Raw genomic sequence first — 13085 nt, forward strand, 5'->3', positions numbered from 1 at the left:
GGCTGTGATTGGCTTTTCGGTAGCCCCTATGTGAACTGGAAGCCTACAGGAGGTTCTGTTTGGCAATATACTTAGTTTTTATACAACCAAAACTTGCCTCCAAGCCTGGAATTCAAAAATTAGCACCTGCTTTGAGGCCACTGAGAGCAACATCCAAGGGGTTGAAGAGCAACGTGTTGCTCACGAGCTACTTGTTGGGGATCCCTGCAGTGTCGGACTGGCCCACCGGGATACCAGAAAAACTCCCAGTGGGCCCAGGTGTCAGTGGGCCCTCCTGCTTCTAAACATTTGACCCATTTCATGGTAATTATCAATTTCTATGTGAACAAAGAAGCTAAATCGATGGATTAATAGATTATATTATGTAAAGAAAAGAGATTAGGAGAATAGAGGTTGAGTGAGGAGAGGAAGAATAATAGTACTGAGAGTGGGTCCCTGGTGTAAGGTTTTTGGGTGAGCCCCTGGTGTTCCAGTTCAACCCTGCTTGGGGGCCCCTGCAGTATCAGTCCCAGTGGGCCCAGGACCTCCAGTCCGACACTGGATCACTGTCTTAAAGGATTTATTTAATCAGGGGCCAAAACCATGAAAACAGCCCCAGACCATTATTCCTCCTCTACCACCAAACATTACCAGAGACCATAGGTCTACAACCTTTCATACCCGGGAGCTACGTTCTGATGTAAAAAGATTTGGGGAGCAAGACCAGAATAAAAAATGTTCCCGGGGGTGCCTAATAAGGGCTGTGATTGGCTATTTGGTAGCCCCTATGTGGCCCTACAGGAGGCTCTATTTGGCAGTAAAGCCAGTCTTTATGCACCAAAAACTTGCCTGGAATTCAAAAATAAACCTCTGCTTTGAGGCCACTGGGAGCAACATCCAAGGGGTTGGCAGGTAGTGTTCGCCTATCATCCGTTAAACCCAGACTTTTCCATTAGAAAAGATACGTTTTCTCATATCGTCCGTAGGACTCATGTTCTGAGCAAACGGGTTTCTCACCTGATTTGATGCAGAAGAATGAAAGTGAATAGTGTTAAAGGTTCTTCTGCAACTGAAGCCTGACTGTAACTGGAAACCAGAACGATTTCCTTTGATTACACTAGGTCCGTGTGAAGCCATTTAAAGCCTGTGATATAAAAGGGATTATCAGGTGGTTCCTCAGTGACGAGGTGCAGCTTTGGCTTCTCTCCGCCGGTATTTTCTCCGCTCCCCTCTGTGTTGTGTTGAGACACACGGAGCGGATATTGGCATGAAAAAGCTACACTGTGTGTTATTTGAGCCTTGTTTGTTTGAGATATGGAGATCCTCTAAGGCAACAGAAGCTCAACCATCAGCAGTTTCAGTTCACAATTAATGTTTCTTGTGGATCAGCCCTGGTCCTTGTGAATGATAAGTGGATGGAGTTAGAATAGATCTGATTGGTGTAGGAAAGTAATATGGCAGCCGTCACAGGGAAGGACATAAACTCTTGAATTGCTGCTGCCGACATTCAAGCAGAAGAACCCAAGGCCTTCTAATACTTTCATGTCTTATATTTGCTTCAACTTATTATGTGCCGCTGCGACTGGCCCCTTCTTTCATGTTAATAATCCTGATTTGGCTTCTGTCTCTCTCTATTTGAATTTCTCTATACCTGCCAAGGAATAGCAAATAGTCTTCATAGTTTTGGTTTCATGTCTGCTGCTCTTGGCAGAGTTTCTGTCTTTTCATATATTTAATTTCATGTTGCACTTTGGTGCCAGTCCTGTTTTTATTTTTCATGAAAGCAATACTGTCTGCAATTGGATTTCAGAATGTTATTTGATATAGAGGATAAAACTCTATCCAACTTTTAAATTGGGGTGACACCCCAATGTTTCTATATATCTGTAACCTTGTTATGAGCTAAGGGGGCCCAGTCTGAAGGTCAGTTAGGGGGAGATTTGGGGTGAGTGTTTATTTGTGCCCTGGGTACCCCTGGAACTATAGCAGGGTGACACCCCAATGTTTCTATACTGTATATCTGTAACCTTGTTATGAGCTAAGGGGGCCCAGTCTGAAGGTCAGTTAGGGGGAGATTTGGGGTGAGTGCTTATTTGTACCCTGGGTACCCCTGGAACTATAGCAGGGTGACACCCCAATGTTTCTATATATCTGTAACCTTGTTATGAGCTAAGGGGGCCCAGTCTGAAGGTCAGTTAGGGGGAGATTTGGGGTGAGTGCTTATTTGTACCCTGGGTACCCCTGGAACTACAGCAAGGTGACACCCCAATGTTTCTATATATCTGTAACCTTCTTATGAGCTAAGGGTGCCCAGTCTGAAGGCCAGTTAGGGGGAGATTTGGGGTGAGTGTTTATTTGTACCCTGGTTACCCCTGGAACTATAGCAGGGTGGCACCCCAATGTTTCTATATATCTGTAACCTTGTTATGAGCTAAGGGTGCCCAGTCTGAAGGCCAGTTAGGGAGAGATTTGGGGTGAGTGCTTATTTGTACCCTGGTTACCCCTGGAACTATAGCAGGGTGACTGTTACCCCAATGTTTCTATATATCTGTAACCTTGTTATGAGCTAAGGGGGCCCAGTCTGAAGGTCAGTTAGGGGGAGATTTGGGGTGAGAGCTTATTTGTGCAAAAGGTGACCACCACTGCTCTGCATCATATTAAAAGTATGCAAATGTTTCAGTAGTAGTACATCATTGATATTGATGATAATAATTGATAATTCTTTGTATTACAGGAACCTCTATGATGTTGTCGATGATGATCAGGAACTAAAATACAAAAGCGGTCAATGGTTTTATGAAGCGAAGTCAAAGAGGCACAGAGATAAGATCCATGGAGCGGATTTGGTCAGAGCATCGATGAGAAAAAGGAAAGCGCCATCAGCAACTCTAGGTAAAGTGCCTCTCTCTCTGCTGGCCCTAAAGAGAGGAGCAAAGTGATTTGGCATTTAAATAATCTGAGTGCAAAGCCCAGTTATCGTAGGTAGTATAGCCTCCCCAAAAGGAAATAAACAGTCATATATAATTATATAGCGAATACTGTATTCCCTATAGTAAATAAGGAAATTAGAAGTCACTGAGGGGTTGTTCTGTGACCATATAAAGGCACAAGGCTGCAGGCTGAGTTATACAGGGAACTCTGAGTATCACTCATGTATTATAAGGGATAATGTACCCCCTACTGTAAATGATAAGGATATTAGAAGTCACTGAGGGGTTGTTCTGTGACCATATAAAGGCACAAGGCTGCAGGCTGAGTTATACAGGGAACTCTGAGTATCACTCATGTATTATAAGGGATAATGTACCCCCTACTGTAAATGATAAGGATATTAGAAGTCACTGAGGGGTTGTTCTGTGACCATATAAAGGCACAAGGCTGCAGGCTGAGTTATACAGGGAAATTTTTATCTAATTTTGTTGATGGGAGGTACAAACATTATTTGAAAGGGCAGAAAAGAGGAGCAATACAAAATAATCATTAAACAGATAATTTAAAAAAAAAATTAACTTTTGCATTTTATTCTGAAAAGAGACTATTTTCCAATGCTTTTCTATATTTGTCTTTACAGCTGAATTAAGTAGAAACTATAAGGAAAACTCCTCTAAGAAGAGCTGGGCCAGCAGTGTCAACAAGGATGTTTTTATTCCTCCAGAGCTTTATGGAGTCATGGAAGACCCAGAAGAGGAGAAAAGTGGCTTTGTGCCAGTGAAGATTGAGCCCACACAAAGGTAACAAAGCCAACTGGATTTAAGTTGACTTAAAGGACAACAAAAAAACTTGTTTTAGGCAAAAATATGTTGGCTCAGGGAACATATTGCCTGGAAAGTGTAAGTAAAAGATTAGTGCTGCATTTGTTTATCTCCTGCTCCAGTGTTTTTCCTCCATAAAGGAGCATCAGCCCAGGGGTAGTGGAGGCCCTACTAGTACTTGCCAACATTGACATGATTATTAATATAATGGAGAGGGGTGTCCTTCAGCCTCCTGGGGTTATGCATACTTGCAACTGTGTCTTCCTCAATTTTATTGGGGAAACTAAACACATATCACTTATGCAATACTTTTGATATATCTTGGTTTAATACTGGTTCTTTCTTCCAATCAGTTCCAAAAGAGTGAGCTTCTTATCCACTGACAAAAACATGGAGAGTCCAAAGAATGGGAATGTATCGCCATCAAGGGTATGCATATTCCTATGACCATGAATTTTCCTTTGCCTGGTCCTTCAGTTGGTTTCCCATTGTATAAATTCATGTTGTACTCAATATAAAGAATGTTTCTTTTAGATCCAAGTGCACAAAAAATAAATACACACCCCTTTGTGTAGGAGTTCAGCAATCCCTTATTTGATTGCATGCTGTTTATTTGTACAGTAAACACATTATTCGGGTAATGTCTTGTGGTTGGTCCCATGTTCAGTTTGCCACACGGTACAATTATCTGCTTGATAAAACATTTAAAGATCTTGTCATCATCTACTGTATTCAGTAGCCCTCAGCCAAGCTGCTTCTCGGTGAGGTTCCCAGGAAGCAGCAAACGTGCCATTTATACAACAACCACCTTTCATGAAGTCTCGCTCTACACCAAACATAACAGCCTGAGTTTTTTCTCAACAGAACAAAAATATAATCTGTTATAATTTCAGCAAAGACGAAATCCCTTTAACTCTACAAATGAAGGAGAAGAAGACACAGAACTTGGAAAGGACACACAATATCAAGTACCTGTAAATGGCACAGAAAGTGGAGACCAGGAGTCCTACCCAGGTAATAAATCCTAGCCACACTTTGGTCTACAGTTCCTTCTTTGAATGTTTCCAATGATACCTGAATTGTGATGCCCAGCTAAGCAAAATTAGCATCAGAAGACCCCGAAGTCCTCAATGTCTTTAATAGATCTTGTGATATGGTTCATTGTCTTCTCAGGAACAGAACATATAATTAAACCAAGCTGAAAAGTACAACACTGCCTATATTGTATTTTTGTTGGGTTCACAGCTACCCTTTATTTTTATAATTCTTTTTTCCAGATGTCTTGCCCTCAAGAGTAAAATTTGGTGTGAAGTTGCCATACCCGGCACCAGGAGAAACCGTCCGGCTTTCATCAAGCTCTCCCAATTCCTCTTTAACCAATGGTGGACAGGTTCCAATACCGAAGCCTAGAACAATTCCACTGAAGAAGACAGATTCTCTAGAGCGGTCTGCTTCCGACCTCAAAAGGGAGGATTCCAGCGGTAGTACCGGGAAACCCAAAAGTATTTTAAAACGCAGGTCCAGTTCGAGCTCCACAGATTCTGAATCTATAAGAATGACCCAGAAAGCCGATATAAACAAAATGAGCTTGTCCACTCCCATTTTGCAAGTGGGAAAAAACAACATTTCTGCAGAACCTGTTGATGAGTCCCCAGAAAATTCATTGGATAGACTTAAACAGGTGCGGTTCTCTGCAAATGTTCACCAAAACCCTCCTTCCCCGGGCCCAGAGGCAGTCCATGGCAAAGAAATTGGTGAATTTGGAATTCTAGACCCGGGTTTATCTCAAGCCCAGTTGGTAAATCCAGTTCATGCATCTTCTGAAGATTCTGTGTCGGTCCAGAGTCCTTCCTCTGGTCTGGTTCTTGACATCTTAACAAAGACCATTTATCGGAAGAGCTCAGTGGAAATCCCAGGCTTGAATGGTTCTTCAGAGGAAGGTCCTAGTTTAAGTGCAAATTCTGCTAGCCTCAACAACATCACTGAAGATTCATTTGTACAAGAAACCCAACCTAAAGTCAGTCTTCCATTGGAGGCAAATGTCTCTTCGGGTAATGAAATAATAACTATTCTGTATTGATGGGTTTATGAATGCATTGTGGCCTACTCTATCTGCCAATGGTTTGTTGCCATGCTCTTCAAACCAAGAAAATAGGCACTAGCAATTTTACTTTTGGTGATAAAGATCATATTGTAGCAATGGTCATCTTGGCTTTTCGGACTGATGTTTTAAAAAATATTTTGGGGTGTAGTTAAATTGGTTCATGATAATCTGTCAGGCACTTTCACAGGTCCATTATTTACAAAGGTGTTATTGATTTTTAAGGACATTTGGGGGGTTAATTGCTAAACTAATTTATCGCATTGTTTTTTTTTTAAAAAAAGCCCCATGCCCGATTTTGACCTTATTTTTTCAAATTAGATTGGGAAAAAACCTGATAAACCTGATAAAATTGAATGAAAACCTAGATTTTTTTTTTTCAGATTTTTGCCCAAAACCCAGAATTTTTCAGATTATTGGGCTAAATCCAGCTCAAACCACAGTATCTTCAGTATCCCATTGAATAATACAGGACCTCCACAGGTCTGAGAGAGTGGATTTTTGGAATCTGCTTTTTGCAGCATCAGAGTGTACAATAAATTTCAAAAAATGCAAGATTTTTTTCCATGAAATATTCGAATCTCTGCCCCAAAAAACCTGACCAGATAAATATGAGGTATAGTAAATAACCCCCATAATTTGTTGTTTAGGGTATGCATTGCCCTGGTTTAGGGTGGGTTACCTCCTACAACAAAGCCAGTGTTCCTCTCACACAAGTCCCCATCCCCAACTGTATAAATTGCTCTCCCAGTGTATGAACCTAACCCCCTCCTACATCTGTAAATGCAGCACAGCACAGAGTTGGGTCAACATGGTCCTGGCTTCCAGTTCATATGGTCCTGGTCAGCAATGACAGCCATGGAGCCTGGGCATCCGATGTCAAGTTGGCTTTTGCCAACCCAGTACCCTGGAAGGGTCCAGGGAACTGGTTCATGCAGTTTGTTACTCAACCTACCAATTCTATTCTTGGGGCAACCAATGGACTTATAAATGACCACCTATGGAAAACAAACTTGGAAAGTTCATATTACAGTTACCAAGGGTCATGCAACACACAGGTTCTTGTAGCACCAGAGGAAAGTATTAGGCTTACTGCAGAAAGTGTCTTCAATACAAATAATCTAAACAGGCCTGGATTTGTGAAAAGGCCACCAAGGCCGGGCCTAGGGCAGCAGGATTTTAGGGGGGGGCGGCATTTTGCCCAACCACACCCACATTGGTTAAAAAACTCAGGGGATACGCAGGAGATACAATAATTTTTAAAATTTCCCGTGTGCCAATACCCATTGCTCCGGTCCCAATGATGAAAATTTGCATGAAAAAGGGTAGCGGACAGGGGCGACGAATGGCAGTGGGCCTAGGGGCTCCCGCTATGTAATCCGGCTCTAAATACTGATTCATACCTCTTACAACTAGTTTTTTTTCTTATAAAAATTTGAGACGTGGCTTTTCTTTTGAAATATATTATTTTAAAGACCCTTCTGATTTATTATATTTTGTAGATAATGATCCTCATTATGCAGTGGTGAAGAAACCAACAGAATCGTTATCTTCTGGCCTTTCCCAAGGTAAGTTGTACAGAATCCTTGTGTCCAAGACAAAGCTCTTTCAGACCACAAGGAGCTGTCTAAGGATCTTAAGTAGCTTAAAATTGTTTAACCAGTCAAAAATAGGAAGAAATTGTGAGACCAAACCAGTTTTTGTTTTTTTTTGGAGTTTTTTTAACCAAGGCATTGCCTATTTTAACAACAAAGCTCCCTTTAAAGGAGAACTAAACCCTAAAAATGAATGTGGCTAAAAATGTCCTATTTTATATAGTGAACTTCTTGCACGAGGCTAAAGTTTGAGCTTGTCAATAGCAGCAATGATCCAGGACTTCAAACTTGTCACAGGGGGTCACCATCTTGGAAAGTGTCTGTGACACTCACATGCTCAGTGGGCTCTGATTGGCTGTTGAGAAGCTAAGCTTAGGGCTCGTCACTAATTATCCAGCAGAAAATGAGCTTCCCTGGCTGTAATATAAGCTGATGCTACAGGTTTGCTGATTATTCAATTCTGATGCCAATTGCACTGGTTTCTGTGCTGCCATGTAGTAATTATGTGTATTAATTACTAATCAGCCTTATACTGTGACATTTCTATTCTATGGGTACTGTATATTGTGAGTGGCTCCCTAAGCTCAGTAAGTGACAGCAGCACAGAGCATGTGCAGTGAATCAGCAGAAAAGAAGATGGGGAGCTACTAGGGCATCTTTGGAGACACAGATCTTTACTGCTAAAGGGCTGTGGTTGCCTTGGGCTGGTACAGAAGCACAAAACATCATGTACAATATTTCTACCTACTTCTTTAGTTAGGCTTTAGTTCTCCTTTAGAATAAAGGATATTTGTTTTTTGTTCTGGGCTGTTATTCATCGCCTAGAGAAAGGTCCAACAATGATAGGCATCACAAAAGAAAGGTCCCTTTTGTCTGGACATCACATTTCCCTAGGAAAATACTATTGATGAAGGGGAAGCAGCATGCATTACTGGACCAAACAGAATTGTATATGTAGACTATTCAGCAATGCTACTGCTAGGTGTAAATTAAATATATGTTGGCAAAACCTATCCATGTGGTTCGGAGGACATAAGCAACACTATGTTACTAGAAAGTACAATGTCCCACTAACTGGCACCCCACTAAACTGGTTCCATGAAGTGGCAGTGGACTTGGCCTTCCAATAGAAGTGATGGGTTTGTAAACTACATGTACAAATGATATCTACACCACACATTGTGATGGGCAGAAATGGAAAATAATGGTTAGATAGTTACAACATTCACAGTCCCATTATTTTCACATTAGTTGAGTTGAGAGCAAAGGGGGATATCAATAACATCAGTTGATCTATCAGAGTAAAGAGGGTAACACCTTCAATGTTAAAAATGTTTTAATCTCTTCTATGGCAAAAATGGTTTGTTCTTTCCCCTCTACTAAACTTTGCTGGGATAGTTTTGATTTGCATGTGTTTTTTTTTCCTTTTTGGTTGATGGGTCCATTCTCTTGGCTTCTGCGTTCTGCTTTCTTGCTATTTTTTATTCTTTGGTTGCCCAATTATTAGTACAAATAATAGGTGCAATAAGGCATAGATATGCACTTTTTTTCATATAAACCACATGGAACTACAGTTACTGTTAATTTTCCCACAGACTTTGATATGGAAGATGCCCATAAGGAGCCAAGATTCCTTGGCCAAGGATGGAAGACACAAAACAGTGACGGAGGAGGCCAAAATCTGGTGTTTGGGACAAGCAGTGGTGGCAGTGGAAAAATAAACTTTGAAACAAATAATCTTTCTGATATACCCCAGCTAGAAAATGTCTCAAGCTCTGAGGGTACTTTAAATGAGGAAAATGAAGGAGCTTTCCTTGATGCTGAAGATAATGTCATACCTGACATGGAAAGTGAACCCACTGATGAGCCCATTGATTATTTTCCTGCATGGAGAAGACCTTCCATCATAACCAAAGAAACCTTAAGGCAGCCTATTACCGACAATTTAAGGAAAGAGCAAACCGATGCACAACAAGCTGGACTCAAATTCCGCCAACCTTCACAAGATAGCGCAATTCAGTCTGACTCTGCATACTCTTCTGAAGACCTTAAGGGGGAGAGCAGGTATACACCTTTTAGCAGTAGAAACGTACAAAGAGTTGAAGAGAAACCCGATGAACCAACGACCAACTTGTTTTCTGAAAGTAAACCGTATGCAATTCAGAGCAATACAGACAAAGCAAATGTCAGATTTTTAGACCCAAATCTAGAAGTAACCAGTTTACCCATACCTTCAAAATTTGAAACCATGTATTTTAGAGAGAGACTTAGTGATGGCCCTAAGGAGCAAATGCTTAATCAAGAACAAAAAGTATTAAGAAATACAGCGGTACAGAACAACCTTATACATGATACAGATGTACCCTCAAGTACACTTCTTAAAGACGCAGTGTACAGCAAGAAACCCTTACATGTTGATAATCTGTTCAGAAGTTCAAGTGAGGTTACTCCAAATACTCTTCTACCACAGAACAACTATGAGATTCTTTCTGAGGAAGAGTTAACATCACAGAAAGTAGCTTCATGGCTAGCTCAGACCCCTTCCATACATGGTGAGGAGCAGATAGATTTGAATGAAGAACAAATGTATCCAGGGGAGGGGCAGATGTATCCCACTGAAGAACAAGTCTATGCAAAAGAGGAACCAGAATCTCCAAATGAAGTTGTTGAGGAAAGTGTTGAAAGGTCTATGGTTAATCAAAAGTCAGGTGCTGAGGAGTTTAAGATAGCACTACAGAAACTTAAAGAGGAGATGTTGCAGGTTCCTCATATTACCAAAATGGAAAATTCCCCTGATAAGGGCAACGTGAAAGCCCCTGAACCATTCCATTATGCTGTTGACAAAGATCTGGAGAGGGAACCTACTGCTTATAAGTCTCTGCCAAACAGCAGCTTCTTTCAACGTGTTATGCAGATCTCTGACAGTATAAATGAGACGGCGTCCGCTTCTCCAGATGAAAGACAAATGATTAAGAAGCAAACGTCTCAGTCATCAGAGACAAATAACCAGACCAACCTTGATTTAAAGGAGGAGGAAGTTATTCATGATCTTTCACCACTGCCTGTTAGAGCTGAAATGGATTATGCTACTCCATATGATAAACATTACATTGAAGAAATAAACTCCTCCAATTCTGAGGTACATGAAGGGGAAGTTGTTCAGGAAAAGGTTGCAGCAGTAAAGGATGCCTTTAAAATTTCTTTGGAAAAACTTGAAGAGGAGTATAATGCTGCCCTTGCCAATGAAGCCCAAATGATTCCAAGCTCTGAAGAAGGTGGTGAAGAAGGCCAAGTGCAGGAATCTCCTTCCCCCGCCATTGAACAGAGTGAAGAAGAAGTGGTGCCTGAAAAAGTTCCAGTGGTAAAGGATGCCTTTAAGGTTGCCATGGAAAGACTTGCAGAAGAGTATGAATCTGCTAAGGCCAGTGATGCCCAGATCATTCCAAGCTCTAAAACAGTTGATGAAGGCTGTTCATTAAATGAATCGCCTTCACCCACCATTGACCAGAGCAAGGTATATGCAAATGAGGTGCAAGAAGTTGTAGAAAAGGTTACAGTCCCTGCTAAGTCAGGCCAGGATGAATTCACTGCTGCGCTTAACAAGCTTCAAACTGAAGCATCAGAACCAGCTTACCCAACTGAGACATCTGAGCCCACTAACACTAATTATAGCCACTTTAATACAGAAATTTCCAGAGTTCATGAAAACAAACCAGATGAATCTCCTTCACCCACCATTGACCAGAGCAACGAATATGCAAATGAGGTTCAAGAAGTTGTAGAAAAGTTTACAGTCCCTGCTAAGTCCGGCCAGGATGAATTCACTGCTGCTCTTCATAAGCTTCAAACTGAAGCATCAGAACCAGCTTACACGACCGAGCCCACTAACATAAATTATATTCACTTTAATACAGAAATTCCCAGAGATCATGAAAACAAACCAGATGAAGTTCAGACCAATGTGTATTCTCCAGTTACTCAAAGTAGACCCTATGAGACTGTAGAAAATAAAGACTCTTTAAATGTGAGATTTACAAGTCCGGATAAAGGCAGAGTAGAATTACCACATTCTGCAAATTTCAAGGTTATGACATTAAAAGAAAGGATTAGTGATGGCAACCAAGAAAAAATATCCAATCCAGCACAGTTTCAGAGTTTAAGAAAGTTCTGGAATACAGAAGACAAAAGCCCTGAAGAACTTAATGCAAACTCCAAACGTGATTCCAGGTTAAACACTAAGGACAATTTTAGGGCCGAGAATGAGGGAAGTCTGAGTGACTCATCTTCTACAAAAACTGGAAGTACTTTAAATGACCTGCAACAGAAGGATGAGAATGCCTTCAAGAACATGTTATCAAAGGAACCTTCTGTTTCTGTGGATGGAGCAAGTGCTGTTGTTGAAAAGGATATTACTGAAAATAAGGACAAAAAAGATCACCATTTACTAAAGCTTTTGAGTGAAGAAGCTGCTTCTATGGATATCAATCAACATACCGAAGAAGAAGAAGAGATTGGAGCTAGGGAATGGAATTGGGAAGATTTGGAAGGCCAAGAGGCTGATAATCCTAAATATATTTCTGACATGCCAAGCAGGGATGTGGTTATTTCTAAAAAGGTCTACTCCGATATCGAATCCCTACCATCCTATAAGAATAAAGAGAAGAAAAACATGGAACCTTTAAATGAACCACAGGAACAGGGATCCATCATAGAAAGAAAGCCTCAGGACCTTTACTTTGCTGCTCGTTACGAAGTCCTGGATAAAAATTCTGGCTCAGATCAATCTGGCTCTATAAAGGGAAACTCAGGCAATTTATTAAGTGAGCATTTTTTTTTTACTTTTATATATCAGCTCGCATTTTCTAAAACATAATTTGTGGTAGGGTAGGTGGGTAAATGCACAAGTAAAATGTAAAAACCGTAAAAGAACTAAAAGGGAACCAGTTTCACCTAAAATCACTTCTCTTCTAGACAAAAATCATTTAATTAATCTGTTTTTCTGGTCCAAAGAAGAATATTGGACAGAAATGGTCAAATTCTCTATTTTCAAATACTATTATAAATTATTTTGGGGGTGAATCTTTAAACAATTCTCTTTTTTTTTTGGGTGGGGGGGAAATTCTGGCCTTTGAAATATTTTCCACTCCATAGTTTGCAAAACCAATGGAGAAACCATGAATAATGTATTAGTTCTGTGAGCGAGAACTCATCTGAAATGTCCATCGACCCCATCACAGAGGGAGAAAGTTTTTGTACTAAAACTACATTTATTCATTTGAAGAGATTGTTGGTACATGAAGTTGAGCCGCAGACCAGAAAAATTCATTCTATAGCTAAATAAAGTCTACAAGAGTCTAGCTAGGGAAACCAAATATTTGGTCTGGTTTATAAAAGCTGATTAATTATCCAAATTATAACAATATGTTTTACAGGATATTCACGGCTCTTGTGTATTATATATTTAATACAATTAAGTTGAGCTATAGCAACTTTTTAATTGGAATGTCTTCTGTTTCATTTATCCTAGAAGGAAAATCCAAATGATAAAAACTGTCCAAGATAAGTACTAAATCATATGAAATGGTTTTTGTTTTATGGCTATGGAATTTGTGGAAAACAATTCATTGATCAGCAGCTTGTATATTTTACTCTCATATC

The 13085-nt window shown here is 40.4% G+C and overlaps 1 protein-coding gene across 9 annotated transcripts in view; it reads left to right on the forward strand.

Annotated features, from left to right (window-relative positions):
• sytl2.L (synaptotagmin like 2 L homeolog) overlaps nt 1–13085 on the forward strand; it is a 62574-nt gene that overhangs the window by 26687 nt on the left and 22802 nt on the right. For 6 of the 9 annotated variants that reach the window (XM_018247856.2, XM_018247853.2, XM_018247858.2 and 3 more), the window contains exons 3-9: nt 2714–2871; nt 3551–3710; nt 4085–4160; nt 4625–4745; nt 5009–5782; nt 7335–7400; nt 9023–12247. In XM_018247856.2, the coding sequence (XP_018103345.1) occupies nt 2714–2871; nt 3551–3710; nt 4085–4160; nt 4625–4745; nt 5009–5782; nt 7335–7400; nt 9023–12247 (4580 nt within the window). The remainder of the gene's footprint in view (nt 1–2713; nt 2872–3550; nt 3711–4084; nt 4161–4624; nt 4746–5008; nt 5783–7334; nt 7401–9022; nt 12248–13085) is intronic. The other 3 variants (XM_018247857.2, XM_018247859.2, XM_041582850.1) reach the window with 1 other exon arrangement.

The sequence above is a fragment of the Xenopus laevis genome, chromosome 2L (assembly GCF_017654675.1).
Source record: "Xenopus laevis strain J_2021 chromosome 2L, Xenopus_laevis_v10.1, whole genome shotgun sequence".
Classification (NCBI taxonomy): domain Eukaryota; kingdom Metazoa; phylum Chordata; class Amphibia; order Anura; family Pipidae; genus Xenopus; species Xenopus laevis.